Raw genomic sequence first — 24488 nt, forward strand, 5'->3', positions numbered from 1 at the left:
AGAGTGTGTGTGTGTGTGTGTATGTGAGAGAGAGAGAGAGAGAGAGATTAATATAGTTTAAAATGAACATGTTGTCAGCATTTACTCACCCTCAAGCGGTTCCAAACCTGTTTGAGTTTCTTTCTTCTGCTGAACACACACATAAAAAAGGTATTTAAAGAATGTTGGCAACCAAACAGTTTCTGGTAGCCACTGACTTCCATAGTATGAAAAATAAAATACTGCAGTGTCAAACATTCTTCATTCTTTTTCAGAAGAAGAAAGAAACTCATACAGGAACGGCTAATGATGAAAGAATTACCATTTTTGGGTGAACTGTTCTTTTAAGTGTGTAAACACACACACACTCTCTCTCTCTCTCACATACACACTCACTCACACACACACACACACACACACACACACACATGTCCCGTGATGCTGAGCGCTGTGTGTGTGTGTCTCAGGTGTTCCTGCGGGAGCGTCTGCGGCAGCGTCTGCAGGAGCAGCTTCATCAGGAGGTGCTGAGGAGGATCGTGTGTCTGCAGAGAAGCTTCAGGACGCAGCAGGAGAGGAGACGCTTCTGCAGACAGAGACGAGCCGCTCGACTCATACAGGTACAAACACCGCATTCGGCTCTTACTGTCACTGCTTTGTCTCAGCAGCTTCATTTAATGCGGTATTTATTAATAATATTAGTGTGGTATAAATTAAGCAGTTGTCCATGAGGGGATGTGCATCACTGTGACTTTACTAAAATTAAAAAAACATGGTACTAATGTTTAAAAAGAGTATATAAAGTTATAAAATATATAAAATATAAAATAATAATATGCATTTAAAAATATATAAACTATTTAAAAATATATACATTTTATTGTATAAAACAGTATATGATTATTTCAATCATTTAAATTATTTAAAGTTTTAAAAATATATAAATTAAGTTACAAATATATATTATAATATATCCTGTAAAAATGTATGCATTCATTATTTTTTTTTAAACATACAAAATATCAAAATATACCTTTTTAAAAGTAGGTAAATTAATTATTTAAAATAACAATCATTATTTTAATAATGTTAAGCAATTAGATAACACAAGATAAAATTCTGCAATATTATTATCCCAATTAACAAAACCCCAAACGATTACATGTATTTAAGCAGTAAAATGAAGTACTGGCAGTAAAGTAAAATTAGAGCAAAATAATACTTAATAACAAAAAATAACAGCCATTAAAAGCAAGTCAAATAAAATAATGGGCCATTAAAAAAATTAGGACAAAACCATGCATAATAACAAGAATACAAAATACAAAAAAAGCAGTAAAATAAAATACGGGGCAATGACATAAAATTAGAACGAAATAATACATAATAACAAAAATGCAATAAATCAGTAAAAAAAAAAAAGGTCATAAAATAAAATTAGAACAAAATAATCCATAACACAAATAAAAACATTTTTTCAAAACATACAATAAAGCAGTAAAATAAAATCCCAGGCAATAAAATAAAATCAGAACACAGTAATAGATAATAATACAAATACAATTTGTAAAAAATTAAATCAAATTAATAATAAAAAAGTAAATGTGTCCCTGCAGCACAAAAGCAGTGTTAAGTCGCTGGGGTATATTTGTAGCAACAGCCAACAATACATTGTATGGGTCAAAATTATTGATTTTTCTTCTATGCCAAAAATCATTAGGATATTAAGTAAAGATCATGTTCCATGAAGATATTTAGTAAATTTCCTACCGTAAATATATCAAAACTTAATTTTTGATTAGTAATATGCATTGCTAAGAACTTCATTTGAACAGCTTTAAAGATGATTTTCTCAATATTTAGATTTTTTTGCACCCTCAGATTCCAGCTTTTCAAATAGTTGTATCTCGACCAAATATTGTCCGATCCTAACAAACCATACATCAATGGAAAGCTTATTTGTTCAGCTTTCAGATGATGTATAAACCTCAATTTTGAAAAATTTACCCTTAAGTCTGGTTTTGTGCTCCAGGGTCACAAATAAAAAGTAAAGGGGAGCTTAACTGTCTATAGAGTCAGCTATTTATCATATATCATCACATATCATTTTACTAAGTAGTATGCAGTCTGTGCAGCGCAGTAAGCAGGATTGTGTGTGTTTCTCAGCGCTGGTGGCGGGACTGTCTGACTCGATCGGAGCTCCAGCAGGGGGCAGCACTGCGTCTGCAGGCGTCCTGGAGAGGCTTCAGAGAGCGACAGCTGTACCTGCGGCGGAGGAGAGCAACGCTAGTCATCCAGATGCGCTGGAGGAGAGTCCTGCAGACGCGACACACAGCCGCGCGCCTCATTCAGGCCGTCTGGAGGAGCTGCAGACACAGACGCAGCGCCGCCGTCACGCTTCAGGCCGCCTGCAGGGGGCAGCAGGCCCGGCACAGGTCAGGACACTTACATCAGCGCTTTCATCCACTGCACTGAAGGCACAGATTTGTATCAGAAAGGCCTGCAAGTAACCTAAATAGAGATGTATGCAGGAATGAGGCCCTAATTAGGGATGGTAATGATTAATTTATGATAAATGAACTGCATAAATGTCCGCTTGTGTTTATTAAATGGATGAATCTTTTATAAATGGACTAATTAAGCTTATTTATGAGAATAAAATGTCTCTCATAGGTGTAGGATGGTATACCTTATTTTATTTTTTAGTTATGTTTATCTATTTTTTACTGCATGTAATTGTAATGATTTATAATTAGGGGTGTTAATGAATCATTCATATTTATAAACTATTAGTCAACTTTTTTTTTTTAAATGTTTTTTTTTGTATTTTATTTTTTTAAATAGTATTTAATCATTTGTATTGTATGTTTTTAGCAATGTTATACTTTTTATATATAATAAAAAATAGTACTTTAGTATTTTTATTTTATATTTTTAGCATAAAAGTAATATAATTGTTCTACTTTATTTTAGTTTTATTTATATTTATCTATTTTTCCCACTTGATTAAAAATGTGAATTATATATGTAGAGTCTCTCATGGGTCTAGAATGAGAGGAGTCATTTTTTTTACTTCTTTTTTTAAAAGATGGTATTTTATATTTGTAATATATTTTTATTTTATATTTTTGGCATAAAAACAATCTAACGGTAATACTTTATTTTTGTTTTATTTGTTTAATTGTTTGATCTATTCGTTTTTTTAATATTAAAAATTTAGATTATGTGATGTATTTTTAATATTTAATTTCCTTTTTAAAAAATAGTATATTTTATATTTTTGCATTCAAATATGTTTTATACTTTATTTTTGTTTTATGTTTCTGCTTTTTCCCCCCACTTTATTAAATTACAGAAAATTGCGTGTTTATATATATATATATATTTACATTACATTTACATTTAATTATTTAGCAGAAGCTTTTATCCAAAGCGACTTACAAATGAGGACAATAAAAGCAATCAAAATCAACAAAAGAGCAATGATATGCAAGTGCTATAACAAGTCTCAGTTAGCTTAACGCAGTACATGTAGCAAGGGTTTTTTAAAGAATAGAATTAGAATAGAGAGTACTAGAGTTAGCGGGTCAAATAAAGGTGGAACAGATGTGTTTTTAGTCGTTTCTTGAAGATGGTTAAGGACTCAGCTGCTGGGATTGAGTTGGTCAGGTCATTCCACCAGGAGGGAATAGTTAATTTAAAAGTCTTGTGCTTCTTTGAGATGGCACAATAAAGCGACGTTCACTTGCAGAACGCAAGCTTCTAGAGGCACATAACTCTGAAGTAATGAATTTAGGTAAAGGGGTGCAGAGCCAGTGGTGGTTTTTTAGGCAAACATTAATGCCTTGAATTTAATGTGAGCAGCTGCTGGTAGCCAGTGCAAATTGATGAACAGAGATGTGACGTGCGTTCTTTTTGGCTCATTCAAAATTTATCTTGCTGCTGCGATCTGGATTAATTGTAAAGGTTTGATAGAACTGGCTGGAAGACCTGCCAAGAGAGCATTGCAATAGTCCAGCCTGGTGAAGGAGTTATGGTTGATGTGTCTAACTGGATGGTGAAATTGTGATGAAACGATGGGTTTGATGGAACCACAAGCAGTTCTGTCTTGACAAGGTTGGGTTGAAGGTGATGGTTCGTCATCCAGCAAGAAATGTCTGTTAGACATGCTGAGATGCGAGCAGCTATCGTCGGATCATCAGGATGGAATGAGAGGTAGAGCTGAGTGTCATCAGCATAGCAGTGGTATGAAAAGCCATGTTTCTGAATGACAGAACCTAGCGATGCCATGTAGACAGAGAAGAGAAGTGGTCCAAGAACTGAGCCCTGAGGCACCCCAGTAGCTAGATGTTGCGACTTGGACACCTCACCTCTCCAAGATACCCTGAAGGACCTATCTGAGAGGTAAGACTCAAACCACTGGCGTGCGGTTCCTGAGATGGAAGTGAAAGATGGAAGACAGAAGTGAAACAAGTAGCAGGAAAAAGGATGAATCAAAAGCAATACTTATATCCCTTGCCGGTGTCCCTGCCCGGTGGAGTCGCACGGTAGAGTCGATGGTCTTTACACTCTTCGGTCTTATAGAATATATAGTCTTATAATATTATAAAAGATTTATGCATAAATCTCATTGGTCCAAAATCTCACTCCACATCTTTCAGACACCAGATTCGTTCTGATTGGCTCTGATTGGACAGCTGATGTTCCGAGAGCGTTGATATTTCATATGTATATAAATAAACATAGGTGTCCATAAAGTGTCTTAATATTTAGTTGATTTACCGAGTGTGTAGTTGGTCCTTACAGGATAAAAGTGTCATAAATGTGTGTTGTTTTTTTCCCAAGGTGCCGCATTCTGAGAGAGCTGCGACGTGGAGAGAAAAGCCTCTGTGAAAACACTGTGAGCAAAAGTTTACACGCCCATCAAAACCCAGCTGACGTCCAAGAGGAGAAGCGAGAGAGTCGATCCACCAGAGCTCGCAGAAGCGTAGACGACAGCACGCTGAAGAGCCGCTCCAAACGCGAAAGCAGGAGGCAACGGGAACTCCAGCAAGCCACGTTCAATCTAGAGCTGCTCAAAGTCCGGTCCGGTTCAGTGGACGACGCGCTTCCCGCTCAGACCGCGCTCTCCAAACATCAACCTCCGGACAGTCGGGAAAGCTTCGAGCTCCTCATCCTTCCCGATGAGGAACCGGCGACGTCCCAAACCGAATCCGAGCCGACGGAGGAGAACCGGAGCAGTCCGGCGTCCTTCAAACCTCACTTCTACATCGCAGACGAGGACGGCAGCCCGCTCAAGCAGACCCAGGAGAAGAAGGAGTCTGTGGTGGTCATAATCAGCATGCAGGAGAACCCAGTCGAGCACAGCAGCCTGGAAGCTCTGCAGAAACTCCAGCCTATGGATGCTCAAGAGGTTTGTGGAGACACCGAGGACAGAGCGAATGGATTGTCGTCCTCAGATCATTCAGACGACCCTGAACCTCAAACCCCTTCTTCCAAACCCCTCCAGCTGGACTTGAGGGACTCAGAGGCCAAGAAGGAGGTTCAGAAGAAGTTTGTTTCTCAAAGCATCAGCATCAGTATGAAGGAGAAAGCCTTCTGTCCCAAACGCAGCCAACTGACCTTCTCCAAGTGAGTTTACGTCCACCTGACCTGCCAGATCTTCCTGCGGGAGCAAACATCTCATGCAGTGACATGCAGAGAGTTTGATGTGTTTTTATGTGTTTTTCAGGTCTGACAAAGACCTGGTGAATCAGGAGCGATCTCTGGAGATCCAAAGAGAGGCGGGATTCAGATCGTTAAAAACCAGAGAGGTGAGAAACTTTATCTGTTCAGAATTTTTAATTGCAGAAGCATTTCTTCTTCTTCTTTTTTTAAAGCAAAAAGCCTCGTGAAGCCGTGGTTTACAGTGAATTTATAACAGCTAAGGGGCGTTGTTAGGTACGACGAAGCAGAGTTAAACCCCCTTAGCTGTTATAAATTCACTGTAAACCACGGCTTCATGGGGCTTATTGCTTTTATAAAACGGTTATTTCATATACGTAGTAAGGTTTCACAAAATAAAACAGAGCAAATAAAGTGTAATGATATTAATAAAAACAGTATTCTTCCACCAAACAATGTAGCTCCTCAGAAACAGTTGTGGTTGCTACAAAGTGGTTGCCGAGCAACACACAAACGTAAACAAAGGTGTATGTTACTTTGTAGAGTCATTTACAACAGCTTCGAACGCGGCTCAGCCAATCAGAATCAAGGACCGGAACTATCTGCTTTATAAGTGAGATTTTTAAATATTTCTTTCAAATGTATATTATTTATTTCATTGTATTATTTCAAAAAAGTTTTTAGTATAAAAACAGTATTTTTAATACTTTAATTATTGTAATTAATTTTACTTAATTTTTACTATATTATAATTCTTTATTTGTTACATTTGAATATTTATATTTTTAGTAATATATAATCTATATTACTGTATATCTAAATATCATGTATTATTTCAAAAACATTATATAGTATAGTTATAGTTAATATTGCAGTTATATCGTTATTATAGTTATATTTTAATAACTATATAACTTAAATTGTTATACTATAATTTTATTTTTATTTGTATTACATATTCATATTTTATATGAACTTTTTTGTTATCTATATTACTGTATATCTAAAAAAATGATATGTATTATTTAAAAAAATTATATTGTATAGTTATATCATTATTATAGTTATATTTTAATAACTGTAATACTATAATTTATAACACCTGTTGCATGAAGCTTTAACTAGTTTCAGGGTAGGTTTAGTTATTAGTTATTATTAGTAGTAATTATGGCAGGGCTGGCATTCCATATTTCATAACCAAATCTGACATCTTTTCTAGATAGGACTAATCAAATAGAAGACTAATAAAGCTGACTGGATAAAGCTGCCGTGTCTCGATTAACCAGAATCTGAAGACTGTCTTTTCAAGTTTTTCGGGGTTGTCTGGTCTTGAACGCGAGGCTTCTCTAAACTGGTCATTTTCTGAGCTGCAGCTGCAGCCGTTGATGAATATCGAGTTTGCAAGTCTAGATGCACGCGACTGCCATTAACATGGATTTCTCCATTACTCACTCATTCTCTTATCTTAAATACTCTCTCTTTCTCTCATACTTTCTCTCATTCACTTGGGTTTGGTGTCGTTAAGTTGTCTAGTTGTTAGTTCTTCAAACAGCTTTACGTGAAACGCTGAAACCAGAACGAATCTGATAGCTATTTAATTTGGTCTGAAGTTCACAAAACATTACATACGATCTGATTCTGGATTTGTTTCCCAGAAAGAGCAGAAGAGGATCCAGAAGACCATGTCGTCAGGTGACCTTGGGAAAATGGATTCGCTCAGGAAGTCGATCTCGCAAACCGATGGCAGGTCAGATGGGAACAAAACTCTATTTTAGGACTGCACAGTAAATAGAAATAAAATCAATATTGGGCAGTTGTCATATCGCGCAGTCAGGCTGCGATGTTAAAAAATGTTTGTTTGAGAATAAAGAAATTAAAACAAAATGATTAGTATTGTAATTTTACAGTAAAATAATTAATTTATTTAATTATAATTAAAAAAAAAATTCAATATTTTATTTTACAGTACAATAGTATTATTACAATATATTTCTTAATTAGTTTAATATATTTAATAATAATTACAATAAGATTTTTAATAAAAACTTTAAAGAAAAAAGTCATTTTTCTTTTATTTCTTTTTTTTTTCAATAATTATTCTAGAATGATTACATCTTTCCAAATAGAGCATCTGGTGAAACTTCTTGATTTAAAAAAAAAAAAAACATTTCCGCAATATATCGCAGAAAAACAAAAATATCGCAATGTCAGATTTTTCCATAATCGTGCAGCCATACTCTATTTGCTTTTATTATTCATGTTCCTGGTCTTTTTTTGTAAATAATTCATTAGTGCATGAAAATTTGGTCTTTCATCCAAACGACGTTTCCCAACAGGGTCAGAGGCAAAATGCGATTCTGGAGTAAAAGCAAACGTGACGATAAAAAGATGTCCACCAGGGGGCGCTCCGCAGATTCAGAGCTCACCGGTGTGTGATTTTTCACTCACTTATTTCTCATCTCTACATGAGCCTTTTCTAATAAGTTTTCTGTCTCGCAGACTCTCCTCTAGGAAGCCCTGAGCAGGCCGGACTGTCCGAACGCGGACACGACAGCAAGGAGAACCGCGAGCCCATGATGAGCATGATGTCGATGAAGAGGAGACGCAGTGTGAAGATCAGTAGCGTGTCGCTAGAATCCTCCGCCTGGCAGAACGACTCGCTGCACATCCTGACTAGCACCGCTGACTATCGCAGCATGAACGACTTCCTCATGAAGAAGGTCTGTGCTTTCATTCTGCTGTTTAACTTATTGCATCACCAAAGCGGGGTTATTATCATTAACTAAAACTAAAACCATTTTTTGTTGCTTGAAGTAAAATAAATGTTAACTGAAGTCAATATAAAAAAAAAAAACGTAAACTTTTAATTTCAGTTAGTTGCCAAGGCAAAATTTCTCATTTTCATTTAGTTAAGTTTAACTTGATGTACTAAAATAACTAAAACTGAAATAAAAATGAATAAAAAAACCTATATATACATCTTTAATAGATAACTAATACAATTGACAAAAATGCATGACTTAGAATTACTAAAACGGTAAATAAAATTAAAATGAAAACAGAATATAAAAAAATTATACTTTGATTGGATCTCATTCATGAAACTCAAGCACAATGAATATGTGTAAATTATTCATAAAACCATTTTAGTGTAGCTAAAAATCTTTTAATTTGACAGTTTACGAAAGAATATTTTTGCACAGAAGTTTACATTAGAATGTTGTTGTGCGACTAGAATTGTCATTATCACTTACTTAAGAATAGTTACACGAATTAATTTGTGTAAATTGTTCGTAAAAAACATTCTTGGGTAAATTAGTTTACATATGAATATTTTATGTGACAGTTTACGAAAGAATAGTTTTATGCAACAATTTACGTTAGAATGTTTTTATGCAACTGTGGAATTTTCACTATAATTTACTTAAGAATAATTTTACGAATTAATATCTGAGTAACTTGTTTGAAAAACCATTTTTGCCCAAACTCTTGAATTGTTCGCATTGATGTTTTTGTGAAAATGTGAAATTGTCACTATAATTTACTTAAGATAAATTTTACTAATGATTTCTGTGTAAATTGTTTGTTAAACTATTCTTGTGTGAACCGATGCATTCAGTTTACATGAAAAGGTTTACGTGACAGTTTTACGAAAGAATAGTTTTACGCAACAGTTTACGTTTGACTGTCACTAGAATTGTCACTAGAATTAACTTATGAATAGTTTTACTAATGAATTTGTGTAAATTGTTCGTAAAACCATTTTTGCGTAAACTGTCGCATTCAGTTCACATATGAATGATTTTATGTGACAATTTACGAAAGAATAGTTTTATGCAACAATTAAAGTTAGAATGTTTTTGTGCAACTGTAGAATTGTCACAATAATTTACTTAAGAATAGTTTTACTAATGATTTCACTTTCAATTGTTCGTAAAACCATTCTCACGTAAACTGTCGCATTTAGTTTAAATATTAATAGTTTTATGAAACTTTACGAAAGATTTTTTTTAACTTAATAATTGACATAAGAACGGTTGTGTATGACCGTAGAAATGTCACCATATAATTTAAGATTAGCTTTATATGAATGAATACTTGTAAAAATTGTTTCGTAAAACCGTTCTTGTGTATAAACTCGAGAATAGTTTACGAATTGTTTTACCATTTACCTTAGAATGTTTCGTGGAACTATAAAATTCATAGAAATTGTTAGTTTTCTGAATTAATTTCTGCATAAATTGATAGTAATATGGTTTTATGCGACAATTTATGCATCAAGAATGCTATAATGTGACCGTTTATGTAAAAATGGTTTTATGCGACAATTTACATTATGTAAAATGTAAGAATATTTGTACAAATATCTCTACAAATTGTTCATAAAACCATTCTTGTTCAACCTGTTACATGCAGTTTACATAAGAATGGTTTTGTATGACTAGAATTTTTGCCATCATTTACATAAGAATAGTTTTATATCTGTGCAAATTATTTGCAAAAAATTTCTTGCATAAATTGTATGCATAAGAAAGGTTTTACACAATTTATATAAAAATTGTCACAACAATTCAGTTGTTACAAAACCATTACGTAAGTACGGTTTTAGAAGGATTTATGGAGAAATTCGTTCAGCAAAATTCTGCTAAATGAATCACACGGTAAAATGTGTTTAATGAAGTTCTTATTTGAAGTTGGAAGAAGTTGCCAAAATATTAAATATCTCTCATCGGACATTTCATAGATCAGCGATCTAGAAGCTGAAGACAGTCAGAAGGACACACCGGTGGATGTGGTCTTCAAGAAGGCCCTGAAAGAGTTTCGCCTCAACATCTTCAACTCGTACTCTACTGCTCTGGCCGTGAGTTTCTGAAATCCAAAATTTTACTGTGACTTTAAAGCAACCCGGAAAACAACTTCTCACTTCCAGAATCGCCCTGAATGTGTCTCACCCTCAGATGGATGATGGCAGGAGCATTCGTTATAAAGATCTCTATGCTCTGTTCGAGCACATCTTAGAGAAGAACATGCGTCTGGAGCAGAGAGACTGGAGTGAGTCGCCGGTTAAAGTCTGGGTCAACACGTTTAAAGTCTTCCTTGATGAGTTCATGACCGAATACAAGCCAGTGGACGGAACCATCAGTAAGGTAAAGCGTCTCTCTGAGGTCCACAAACACGTATTGTCCTCCAAAACTCTTCTGAGACTTTGTGTTTGTTTTTCAGGCCTCTAAACCTGAGAGGAAGAAGAGGAGGAAAAAGGAATCGGACACCGTCAGTCCTTGTTTTAAACTCCATTTAGATCATTATTCTTGTGTAATGGGCTTGTGTAACAGTTAGCAATAAAATGGCAAAAACAACAAAAAATTCTAATACTTTAAAATTAAAATGAAAGCTGAAAATGTAAAAATAAAAACTAATTCTACTTTGATTGGACCTCATTCATGAAACTCAATGAGTAAATTATTCGTAAAACCATTCTTGCATAATTGTCACATTTAGTGTAGCTAAAAATCTTTTATGTGACAGTTTACGAAATAATATTTTTACACAGAAGTTTACATTAGAATGTTTTTGTGCAACTAGAATTGTCACTATAATTTACTTAAGAATAGTTACACGAATTAATTTGTGTAAATTGTTCGTAAAAAACATTCTTGGGTAATTTGTCGCATTCAGTGTAGGTAAGTGTTTTTTATGTGAAAATTTACAAAATAATAGTTTTATGTGGCAATTTACGTTGCAATGTTTTTGTGCGACTGTAGAATTGTCACTATAAGAAGTTTTACGAATTAATTTCTATGTGAATTGTTGACGAAAAACATTCTTTAGTAAACTTTCTGTCATCATTTTACATATGGTTTTATGCAAAAATTAACGAAAGAATAGTTTTACGCAACAATTTATGTTAGAATGTTTCGTTAGAATGTTTTTGTGCAACTGTAGAATTTTCACTATAATTTACTTAAGAGTAATCCTGCAAATGAATCAATTGTTTGTGAAAATCATACTTGCGTAAACTGTCAACTTCAGTTTACATATGGTGTTTTGTGACCGCGTACGAAAGAATAGTTTACGCAACAATTTACATTAGAATGTTTTTGTGCGACTGTAGAATTGTCACTATAATTAAGAAGTTTTATGAATTATTTTCTATGTGAATTGTTGACAAGAAACATTCTTTCGTAAACTTTCTGTCACAATCATTTTACATATGAATGGTTTTATGCAAAAATGTACTAAATAATTTTACGCAACAATTTACGTTAAAATATTTTTGTGCAACTGTAGAGTTGTCACTATAATTAAGAATATTTTTACGAATGCTTTTCTGTGTAAGTTGTTCATAAAAACCATTCTTGCATAAACGGTTGCATTCAGTTTACATGATGGTTTTATGTGACAATTTACGAAAGAATAGTTTTACGCAACGATTTATGTTTTTTCACTATAATTAAGAAATTACTTAAGAATAGTTACACGAATTAATTTGTTTAAATTGTTCGTAAAAAAACATTCTTGGGTAATTTGTCGCATTCAGTGTAGGTAAGTGTTTTTTATGTGAAAATTTACAAAATAATAGTTTTATGTGGCAATTTATGTTGCAATGTTTTTGTGCGACTGTAGAATTGTCACTATAATTAAGAAGTTTTATGAATTATTTTCTATGTGAATTGTTGACAAGAAACATTCTTTCGTAAACTTTGTCAATTATTTTACATATGAATGGTTTTATGCAAAAATGTACTAAATAATTTTACGCAACAATTTACGTTAAAATATTTTGTGCAACTGTAGAATTTTCACTATTATTTACTTAAGAGTAATCCTGCAAATGAATAAATTGTTTGTGAAAATCATACTTGTGTAAACTGTCAACTTCAGTTTACATATGGTGTTTTGTGACCGCGTACGAAAGAATAGTTTACGCAACAATTTACATTCGAATGTTTTTGTGCGACTAGAATTGTCACTATCATTTACATAAGAATACATTTACGAATGAATATCTGTGTAAATTGTAAAACCATTCGTGAGTAAACTTCATAATAGGCTTTATGAATTCTTGGTAACATCTTCAGCGCTCTGCTGCCCTCTGCAGGTGGAAGAGCACATGGGTCACATCTTTAAATCCACTCAGTACAGCATCCCAACATACTGCGAGTTCTGTTCGTCACTCATCTGGATGATGGACAAAGCGTGTGTCTGCAAACGTGAGTCCTGTTTAATCATTTTCAGTCTGGGAAATTTTTCACTCAACGTTATAGAGGGACTCAAGCGAGAGTATTTTCATGCCTTCATTTTATTTTCATGAATAATAATTACAGCAGTGGTGTCTCTCTCACAAAATACAATAAATATATTTTTGTGCCATTATCTTAAGTATAATTTAAGATATACATTTCTAATACAAGTTAACCAAGATGTCTTGGTTTTGACCAGGATTATTATCTTTTATTAAAACTAAAACTATAAAGAAACATTTTCATCACTTAAATTAAAATAAACATTAACTTAAACATATATATTATGTTTGTATATGTATAATGTTGTATCAAGGCAGCACTGTTGAAGTACTAAAATAACATTTAAATAAACAAAAACTTAATAAAAACTATACACCCATTGACAAAAATAAAAAAACTAAATTACTAAACTTTACCTAAATTAAAATGAAAACACAAAATATAAAAAATTAAATTCTAAATATTAACCAATCTGTATCAATGATAGTAAGTAACAAAGTTTTGACACAGTTCAGTCTTCATAGTCTGCAGTCTCTCTATCAGTTTCTCTTTTCCCGTATTTTGATCTGAGTCACTAAGTGTCTGTCTGCTAGTCTTGAGAGCAGCATAATCAGATTTTTTTCCTGTAAATTCATCCGATTTCATCTGGACATGATCGATGATATCCTCTCAGTCTCATTTTCCTGTTGATGTGTGCAGGAAACGTGATGCTGGTGCTCAGATCCGCCGTTAACTGTGTGCTTGTTGTTTCTGGTTTTCTTCAGTCTGTCGCTATGCGTGTCACAGGAAGTGCTGTCTGAGGATGACCACCACATGCAGTAAGAAGGTAAGAACGCCTTAAAGTAGTGCTTGACCGACAGATATGTCATCCTTCTGATAGCCTGCGGTCTAGATATTGGATGTGACTCATCTTTGAACCACAGAATCTTTGTGCCTCAAACCTTCATTAAAGTAAAACGTTCATCAAGACAATCTCTGATGTTGGCCTGAGTAAGCCTGTAGTACTTTTAAAGTTTGAAGTAGTTTTAAACCTTGAATTTGATTGGTTTTGAAGGTGATACATTCTGTCAGTGACATAGAAAGACAGACATACTGGTTGCTAGGGCATTGCTATGCCGTTTCTGAGGTTGCTATGGTATTTGAGGTGATTGCTACAAGAGTGTTGCTATGCAGTTGTGATGGTGTTCTGGATGGTTGGTATGTAGTTGTTCAGTTGTTCTGGGTTGTTGCTATGCAGTTACTAGGGTATTTGGAGTGATTGCTACTAGGGTGTTGCTGTGTGGTTGCTAGGATATTCTGGGTGGTTGATAGGATGTTGCTATGCATTTGCCAGGTGTTCTGGATGGTTGATATGAAGTTTTCAAGTGTTCTGGGTCATTGCTAGGGTGTTCTGATTGTTGCTAGGCTATTTGGAGTGGTTGCTAGGGTGTTGCTATGCAGTTACTAGGCTATTTGGAGTGATTGCTAATAGGGTGTTTCTATGTAGTTGCTAGGGTGATCTGTATGGTTGGTATGCAGTTGTTCAGGTGTTCTGGGTCATTGCTAGGGTGCTGTTATGCAGTTATTAAGGTGCTCTGGGTGGTTGTTAGGCAGTTGCTATATTTTGGGTGGTTTCTAGGATGTTCCTATGCAGTTGCGAGGGTATTTGGAGTGGTTGCTACTAGGGTGTTGCTATGTTGTTCTGGATGGTTGCTAGGGTATTTGGAGTGTTTGCTACCAGGGTGTTGCTATGTAGTTGCTAGGGTGTTCTGGATGGTTGGTATGGTGTTGCTATGCAGTTGCTAGGGTATTCTGGGTGGTTGCTAGGGCTTTGCTATGTAGTTGCTAGGGTATTCGGAGTGGTTGCTACCAGGGTTTTGCTATGTAGTTGCTAGGGTGTTCTGGATGGTTGTTATGCAGTCGTTCATGTGTTCTGGGTGGTTGCTATGCAGTTGCTAGGGTATTCTGGGTGGTTGCTAGGGCTTTGCTATGTAGTTGCTAGGGTATTCGGAGTGGTTGCTACCAGGGTGTTGCTATGTAGTTGCTAGGGTATTCTGAATTGTTGTTTTTCAGTCGTTCAGGGTGGTTGCTAAGGTGTTGCTATGCAGTTGCTAGGGTATTCTGGGTGGTTACTAGGGTTTTGCTATGTAGTTGCTATGGTGTTCTGGATGGTTGGTTTGCAGTCGTTCAGGTGTTCTGGGTGGTTGCTTGGGTGTTACTATGCAGTTGCTAGGGTGTTCTGGGTGGTTGCTAGGGTGTTATAGATGGTTGCTAGGGTGTCTAATAGGGTGTTAAACTTAAACATGTCTCTGAATATTCTCTCTCTTATGACAAATGATCTTTCTGTGCCGTCACCAGTTGTATGTGAATCATCTTTGTGCTTCAAACTTCATTACAGTCATACTTTTCATTTGATTCATTTGTGTGTGTGTGTGTGTGCGCTCAGTTTGACCCCGAGCTGTCTTCACGGCAGTTTGGCGTTGAGTTGTCTCGTTTAACGAGCGATGAGAGAGCCGTCCCGCTGGTGGTGGAGAAGCTGATCAACTACATCGAGATGCATGGCCTCTACACCGAGGGCATCTACAGGAAGTCTGGATCCACCAATAAAATCAAAGAACTCAAGCAGGGGCTGGACACCGGTGAGCTACACACCAATGACATCTTACAGTAACATTTAGTCAAGTAGAAACCTTCATGAACAGCACCGCATGTTTGCCTTCATTGCAGATGTGAACAGTGTGAATTTAGACGACTACAACATCCATGTGATCGCCAGTGTGCTGAAACAGTGGCTGCGTGACCTTCCAAACCCCCTCATGACCTTTGAATTTTATGAGGAGTTCCTCAGGGCTATGGGTATGAGCACATATCGGATTTACGAAACGTTCTTAAAAATAGAATTCTTCTTAACTGCTGTTTTCTTATTTTCATACATTGTGTGTTCCCAAAAATACTTAGGAATGTTCTTGTTTTTTCTTAAAAATCCTAAATTACTTGTTGAAGTTGGGATAATCCCCAACTTGTCTTAAATCCCCATTGGTAAGATGTTTATTGAATTTATTGGGTTATTTCAAATATTAAGCTTTACAACATAACACTAGCTACATATAATAAACCTAAAGTGACACCAGTTATCGATAAGGTTACAATGATTGGTCATGCATTTGCATTTGGTCATGATTATGCATGACTAGACTTTTTTTCTGAATTCAAAATTTAGTAACAAACTACAAAAATGAGCCAAATATTGACTTTGCTTTTTTTTTTTTGTAAATACAACCATTTTTAAAGGCAAAATCTTTAATTACTATTTAAAATACATTAAAAATATAAATAAAAAATAAATGCTGAACTCCCGTCAAGCAGGTCTCTGCAATAATAGTGTGCACATATTATGATTATTACATTAATATGCATCGAGTTGATCAGCAAGTCTTCTGCAAAAACCAACATACAATCATAGAGGACATTTTTTTATTAGGAAAAATACAAGATGTTTTTAAGAAAACATTTGAGAACTTAATTTCTTAGAATATATCTAAAGAAATTTCTTAACTTCTTTCTTAAAGGGACAGTTGACCCAAAATTTTAAATTCTGTCATCATTTACTCACCCTCATGTTGTTCCAAACCTGTATGAATGTCTTTCTTCTGTTGAACACAAAAGAAGATATTTTGAAGAATGTGGGTAACCAGTCAGTTGATGGTAGCCATTGACTCCCATGGTACAGAAAAAAATATTATGGTAGTCAATGGCTACCGTCACCTATCCCTTTAAGTAGATTGTCTTGAATCCTGTTCTCTCACTGTTTTCAGCAAAACACTATTTGAGCTGATTTACGTGGATATAATGTGTGTGTGTTGTCACTTTGGCTGGTGTAGGTCTGCAGGATAAGCGTGAGGTGGTTCAGGGGGTTTATTCGGTCATCGATCAGCTCAGCCGAACTCACCTGAGCACACTGGAGAGACTCATATTCCACCTGGTCCGGTGAGACGATAGCCTGGATGGTTTTACCCAGTGCCTGTAGATACAGCAGGATGGTTACAAGTTATGTTTCATGTCTTATGTTGGTTTGTTTCAGGATCTCATTCCAGGAGGTGACGAATCGCATGTCTGCCAATGCGGTGGCCATCGTGTTTGCACCCTGCATACTGCGCTGTCCCGACACCACCGACCCGTTACAGAGCGTCCGGGACATCAGCAAGACCACTGCGTAAGACTCGCTATATGCTACCTTCAGAACACAATACCAGTGTACTGCATACTATGGAAGCTTATTTCTGCCAAGCAATAAAAATATATAAAAACAAAAGATAATTGAAACTTTATATCTCACAATTCAGATTTTTTTTGACACAATTCTGAATTTAAGTTAGAATTCTGAGAAGAAAAGTCAGAATTGTGAGAGGAAAAAGTGGCAATTACTACTTTATTTTTTATTCCATGCCAGAAAAAAAAAAAAACTAATTACGAGAAAAATAAGTCAAAATTGTGAGATGTAAACTCAGAATTACAAGGAAAAAAATTCAGAATTGCGAGAGGCAAACTCAAAATTCAGAAAAAAAAAGTCAAAATTGTGAGACGTAAAATCAGAATTACTAGGAAAAAAGTCAGAATTGCGAGAGGCAAACTCAAAATTCAGAGAAAAAACGTTACATTTTGAGACGTAAACTCAGAATTCCGAGAAAAAAAATCTAATTTGCGATTTGTAAACTCAGAATTCCGAGAAAAAAAGTAAAAATTGCGAGATGTAAACTCAGAATTCAGAGGAAAGAACGTCAGAATTGCGAGATGTAAACTCAGAATTCCAAGAAAAAGTCAAAATTGCGAGATGTAAACTCAGAATTCCGACAAAAAAAAATCACATTTGCGAGATGTAAACTCAGAATTCCAAAAAAAAAAAAACGTCAAAATTGTGAAATGTAAACTCAGAATTCTGAGGAAAAAAGTCAGAGTTGCGAAAATTAAACTTAGAATTCCAAGAAAAAAATCTAATTTGCGAGATGTGAACTCAAAATTCTGAGAAAAAAGTCAAAATTGCGAGATGTAAACTCAGAATTCTGAGGAAAGAATGTCAGAATTGCGAGATGTAAACTCAGATTTCCGGCAAAAAAAAATATATAAACTCGGAATTCCGAGAAAAAAAAGTCAAATTTGCGAGACGTAAACTCAAAATTCAAGGAAAAAAGTCAGAATTGCAAAATGTAAAATCACAATTATGAGTTCATATATTTTAGCTGCAAGATACAAACTGTGAGAAATTGTGAGAAAAAAAGATAAATATTCGCAATTACCTTTTTTTATATTTCTATTCCTTGGCAGAAATAAGCTTCCATAACATTCTGTATACTGCCTTACATTTTATGTTTTTGTAAAACAGTATGCCGTCCAGCTATACATTTGGTTATTTAGCACGTTCAATACCATTTATAATATGTGTTTAAACATTCCCTTCTCAGGTGTGTCGAGCTGATCATCTGCGAGCAGATGAGGAAATATAAAGCCCGTCTGAAGGACATCAACACGCTGGAGTTTGCCGAAAGCAAAGCCAAGAGTCGGCTGACGCACATCCGGCGCTCGATGGTGAGTGAAACGACCCCCAGAGCCCCAGACCGACCCAGCACCTGCACCCTGACGCCCTTCCCATTTAAACCGTCCCCATTGTGAAACCTCACTTTCCATGAATGTGGCCCATGAAATTTAGATGCACAAATCCCTTGTTCCCCATGTAATGAGAACTATTGAATATTTTAGCTAAAAGATTATCTAATTTAATTTTGTCACATTTGATAGCTTTATGTATGTGTGTGTGTGTGTGTGTGTGTGTGTGTGTGTGTGTATAAAATGATAGTCTTTTTTTATTTAATGTTACACTGATAGCTTACTCTAGGCTATAAATCTAAAATGTATATAAATGAATCCATATATAATTTATAATGTTAATTTATAATTACTGTCTATTTTTTGTTGAATGTTACACTGATAGCTTAGTTTATGCTTTAAATATCAATTTTATATAAATATATTTATACTTAATATACTTAAAATTAATAAAATAGACAAATATAAAATGTAAAAAATATATACATAATTTGTTACATTGATAGATTAATTTTGATTTTTATTTTCAACTATTCACATTTGATAGCTTAATATAGGCTTAATTACTTAAAACTTATTTTTTATATTTATTTTTATGTTTAATGTTTATTTTATATATACATATTTATATTTATATAATTAAACATTTTATATATTTTTACAATTGTATAATTAACAATTATAATAATTATTATTATTATTTACTATTTGTTTTGTGTGTAATGTTTATGTTTACATTTAATTAAATTGAAATAGTAAATAGTAATTCCAAATTGCGTATAATGCTTTTCACTTCGATACTCAAGCTTTAGTTTCTACAAATTGTGAACTCAACCTTTTGACATCTGAAAATTGATATTTCATCCATTTAATTTATTATTATTTTATTATTTGCTAATATACTTAAAATTCTATATATTCAAAATGTGTAAAATTTAGAATTGTTTAATAATTCACATTTAATAGCTTCATTTTGGCTATAAATATAAATTGTATATATACAAATGTATATTTATATAAACATAAAATGAATAAAATAGACAAATATACGATTTTTAAAATATATACATACAATTTATGTTACATTGATAGATTAATTTTTTTTTTTTTCAACTATTCACATTTGATAGCTTAATATAGGCTTAATTAATTACTTATTTTATATTTATTTTTCTTTATTGCTAGAATCAAATTGGACAAATCAGTGTTTTAAATTGTATTCAGTCATGTCCCAAATTCTGAGATACAGGGTTGAAAAAATGTCCAAACTACACATAAAATACATTTTAAAAATGGCTAATACAAGTTTGACCTTCTCAGCTTTTTTAAAGCCTCATTCATGGAAAGTGTCGCACATGTTTTCAGACAGACATTCCTCTAATCCTGTTTTCTTCCCTTCACTCCTCTCCTCATCCTCCTCTTCCAGAAACCAGTACTAATTGCGGTTAGGTTTATTGGCATTACCAGAACTGCCACCGCGGTACGTATCCACGCCGAAACATCGTCGTCCCAGTGTCAGTGTAGCGTCGTTAGCTGCCATCCGTGGTTTGATGACGTGTTCATTTGCGCCTGTTGAAGACGTTCAAGCTAATTACCAAATGCTGTCGTGTGATTGGTTGTGAGGAGCGACCAGATGTCAAGTCCTGTTTGTTTTCCGCTTGTCTTGTTTTCCCGGCGCATGCGGCGTGCTGCTGTATTACTAATACCTCCTCTTCTTTTATTTTTCCTGCATTTGCGTTATTTCACAGCCAAACGCAGCTAAAAAGGTAAAGCTCAGTGACTGTGTGTGTGTGTGTGTGTGTGTGTGTGTGTATATGTGTGTGTGTGTGTGTGTCTCGCGCGTCGCAGTGCTGTCTGTCAGTCGTGCTAGACTTTGTTTTATTCATTCACATGCGAACACAAGCCGGAGACGCAATTATACGCGTTTTATATAAATCTGACATTTTATATAAACCAGTACATTTATGCACAAATCAGTGTGTGTTAAGCACACTAGCTTGCCCTACTGAGTGCTAGCTTAATTTTGGATAAATCTGTAATCTTATAGCAACTTATAACAATTTGATTAAATGTAATTTAACTGTTAATAATAATTCCAAAATACCTACACTGCTTTTCACTTGGATATAAAAGCTTCAGTTTCTGTTCTACGAATTATAAAGCATAAACTTTTAATAAAAATTTATCAATTTTTTCATTTATTTTTGTTTATTTAATGTTATATTGACAGCTTCATTTATGCTATATCTGTAATGTTTTTTTTTACTATTCACATTTGATAGATTAATTTAGACTATAAATATAAATGTTATATGAACATAGATATTTATATATAAATAAATATATATATTTGTTTTTTATTTTTAATTTTATGATTGTCTATTTAATGTTACATTAATAGCTTTAATTTGATAGCTAAATTTGTAATTATGATTTTTTTTGGTAAACATTCACATTTAATAGTGTAATTTAGGCTATAATTATACATTTTATATATATATATTTATATTTATATAATTAAACACTTTATATATTTTTAAAATTGTATAACATTAACAATTATAATAATAATTATTATTATTTACTATTTGTTTTGTGTGTAATGTTTATTATAATGTTTAATTAAATTGAAATAGTAAATAGTAATTCCAAATTGCGTATAATGCTTTTCACTTCGATACTCAAGCTTTAGTTTCTACAAATTGTGAACTCAACCTTTTGACATCTGAAAATTGATATTTCATCCATTTAATTTATTATGACATCTGAAAATTGACATTTCATCCATTTAATTTATTATTATTTGTTTTTAAAAACAGCTACCCTAGGACTTCATATCCTATTTTTAATTCAAAACGCTTAGTTTTGGAATAATTAGTTCTTATGCGCCGGTCTGCTGTTTTCATCAGGGTCAGGGGCGTTTACGCAAAAGTGGGCGCCACACGCCCTCGCCGCCCTTAAGCCCTCGAGCAGCAGAGGGGGCGGAGCCGGGCGAGGAGGGGGCGGAGTCTGCGCTGAGTGAGCAGCAGCAAGCAGCCATGCAGCAGGAGGAGAAAGTGTTGTCTCAGCAGATAGAAAACCTGCAGAAAGAGAAGTTAGTAAAGACCTTTTGAGCCATGATTATTGTTTATTTCCTTGATTTCTTACTGTCGTTATCGCTTCACTTTAGGGAAGAACTGACCTATGAGATGCTGGCTTTGGAGCCCAGAGCGTCCGATGACGAGATGCTGGAGTCGGAAGCATCTATCGGAACAGCAGACAGCTCAGAAAACCTCATGGAGTCGGAAGGCGCCGCGTCCGATCAATGGGGTGATGGCGCTAGTTTGCTTGTTTGCTAGAAGTAGTTTTAAAGAGATAGTTCGCCCGGAAATGAAAATCCTCATCCCTCATGTCATTCCACACCCATAAGACTTTGGTTAATCTTCAAATTAAGACATTTTTATGAAACCTGAGAGGTTTCTGTTCCTCCATCCAAAGTCCAGGTAACCAAAACTTAAAAGATCCAAAAAGGTAAAAAAAAAAAAAAAGGAATTGACGTTACAGTCGGGATCACTAATAGTTACGCCCCCAACATTTGCATATACCCACCCATGTTCTATGCCAGCCGCCAGCCGAATCATCAGAAGTTCTGCAGGTGTTGAAGAAACAAGCGAGGATAATAGTGAAAATAGCAGATCATGGAAATAAATGTAATGTTCCAGGCTGTGCAGGGGATGTGAAGTGCAGGGAAGGGTTGGTGTCTGTATTCAGAAAGGCACGGAAAAGAAATAACGCTCGTTCTAATAAAATAACGCCAGCCACTAAAGGGACATGGTTAGCCACTTGCTAGCGGTAGCCTGTTACATTACAGTACATAAGATTTCACTTACCACATAAACGGAGTAAGGAGAGATGACTGAGGATGATGGCGAATGATTTACAGATCCCGAGCACCACTGACAAGCATCTGATCTTTTAAAATGTGTGGTAAGTGCTGCCGCTGTAGTTTACACAGAGCACGTGCGATCGCAAATCTCAAACGTGAAAGTAAAAAGCGATCGTGCATTCGAAAGCAATTACCCAACAATATAACTGCGAGAGACAGTATTGAAATATATATTTTCCCTGTGTTTCCTTCCTGCTGTGTGAGCTGAAATGAGCCGCACTGTGAAACAGCCAATCAGAGCAGAGCTCAACATTATTATTCATGAGCCTTCCAAATAAGGTTATAACAGACCATTTCATTCTAGGGACAAGTCCTAGGGTTGTAAATGGACATGTAAAACCGTCTCTGGAGATTTTTTGCCCTTAACTAAACCACGTACCTTCTATGTAGGTATCAGAAAACAATTTAAAATATTGTATCAATGCATTCTATGGCACCTTTAAAACGAATTCATATGAATCAAGTGGTTTAAAACAAGTCTTGTGAGGAGATTCGATCACTTTTCCTCCTTTTAAAGTCCAAGTAACCAAAACTTAGAACATTCAAAAAGGTCATAAAGGTATCGTAAAACAAATCCATATGAATCAAGTGGTTTAAAACAAGTCTTGTGAAGAGATTCGATCACTTTACAGACCTTAGTCAGGTAAGCCGTATTGACTTTAGGATGAAAATGAGGACGTGAGGGATACATTTGCAATTTACTCACTTTATAAAGCACCTACATTGTCATTTTCACAACTTTCAAAACTGTTTTATTTAGAGTTTTTAGTCCAGACTTGCGTTAAACCTCTCTATTCATATGGATCCGTTTAATGACGGCTTTATGAACTTCTGAATTTTGGTTACCCAGACTTTCAAAGGAGGGACAGAAACCTCTCAGGTTTCATTACAAATATCTTCATTTGTGTTTCGACGAACCAAAGTCTTATGGGTTTGGAACAACATGAGTGTGAGCAAATGACAACGCGATTTTTATTAGTGCGTGAACTAACCCTTTAAGCATCGCACATGTTTTGAAGTGTCAAATGTCTCCTCTGTAGACAAAAGCCCCGGCGCCGTGTCGGCAGCACGCTGGAGGAAGTCCGAGTACAAAAGCAGACGCAGTTTACAGCGTCAGCCTGAATCTCTGGACTCGGTGGACTCGGCCGTAGCCTCGCTGTCCTCGGTGTCGTCCACGCCTCACTATCGGGTTCGTTCGTCCTCTTCCGGGCCGCTATTTTCCTCCAGCTCTCCCGGCAGGGACTTGCACATTCTCCCCGACCAGGAGGGCTCCGAACAGGCTTCCCTGAACACCCGATGTGCCTCCAGCTCCGAGAAAACCCGAGGGAACCGAAGCTGCTCGCCAAAGCCCCGCGAGCCGGGCGAAGGCGTTGCCGGCAGCCGAAGACGAGAGCATGACTTCGGTTCTTCTCAGCCTTTGGTGCTGTATGGGAGTAATGAATTTATGGTGTGACGACAATGGTGTCCAACGTTAGCCGGAGCTGGTAAAGCAGGAACACCAACGGATGTCCGAATAACATTTAAAGTGAAAGAGAGAAGGCTTGGGAATCAACCTTCAATTGCTCGGTGATCAAAATTGTAAGGAAGGTACTGAATGGGGTTTTTACGAAATGTACGACCTACTGACTGTAACGGACCTGCTGGACTGGTCCGTTTCTCACAGCAAGAGTAGTTGAACGGGGAAAGAGCGATTTTTAATCACCTGAGCCAATCAGAAGTCAAGCGACTTCAACCGAATGCATGCCGTATTGCTACTATTTTATTTTCACTCTATGATTAAAACCTTTGATAAAGTGCTAAATATGTAAAATAATATTATATATATCTCGAACGAATCATGTAAATAGCTGAAATCTCTGTGCTGCTGAGTAACGTCTTTTTGTGTTGCAGATTGAAAACTAGAGCGTGTGAATCTGGTGTTTGTCTCTGTATGTTGTTTCTTATGGGTGAGTGTGACAGAAACGCACATGATTTAGGTCTTATTTCGTCCCATTGTTTGCATAAAGCAAACAATCTTGGTTTTCTTTATGCAAAATGGATTTGAAATCTGACCCGGACATGTGCTTTAACCCATGTTTTATTTGCTTTTTTGGTTTCAG

General features: G+C 35.3%; 1 protein-coding gene across 1 annotated transcript in view; it reads left to right on the plus strand.

Annotated features, from left to right (window-relative positions):
* LOC107661282 (unconventional myosin-IXa-like) overlaps positions 1-24388 on the plus strand; it is a gene marked incomplete at its 5' end in the record, with an annotated part of 32619 nt that extends 8231 nt beyond the window's left edge. Inside the window, 20 exons of the mRNA XM_016450780.1 lie at positions 447-596; positions 2143-2411; positions 4822-5607; positions 5708-5789; positions 7296-7387; positions 7977-8068; positions 8140-8360; positions 10385-10501; positions 10599-10787; positions 10864-10911; positions 12740-12851; positions 13649-13710; positions 15310-15502; positions 15591-15719; positions 16745-16850; positions 16945-17076; positions 18323-18446; positions 21374-21558; positions 21634-21773; positions 23430-24388. Coding sequence (XP_016306266.1) covers positions 447-596; positions 2143-2411; positions 4822-5607; positions 5708-5789; positions 7296-7387; positions 7977-8068; positions 8140-8360; positions 10385-10501; positions 10599-10787; positions 10864-10911; positions 12740-12851; positions 13649-13710; positions 15310-15502; positions 15591-15719; positions 16745-16850; positions 16945-17076; positions 18323-18446; positions 21374-21558; positions 21634-21773; positions 23430-23842 — 3642 coding nt within the window. The remainder of the gene's footprint in view (positions 1-446; positions 597-2142; positions 2412-4821; positions 5608-5707; positions 5790-7295; positions 7388-7976; positions 8069-8139; positions 8361-10384; positions 10502-10598; positions 10788-10863; positions 10912-12739; positions 12852-13648; positions 13711-15309; positions 15503-15590; positions 15720-16744; positions 16851-16944; positions 17077-18322; positions 18447-21373; positions 21559-21633; positions 21774-23429) is intronic.
* Positions 24389-24488: the final 100 nt, after the last annotated feature.

This window comes from Sinocyclocheilus anshuiensis, unplaced genomic scaffold (assembly GCF_001515605.1).
Source record: "Sinocyclocheilus anshuiensis isolate Anshui unplaced genomic scaffold, SAMN03320099.WGS_v1.1 scaffold499, whole genome shotgun sequence".
In the NCBI taxonomy this organism is placed as follows: Eukaryota; Metazoa; Chordata; class Actinopteri; order Cypriniformes; family Cyprinidae; genus Sinocyclocheilus; species Sinocyclocheilus anshuiensis.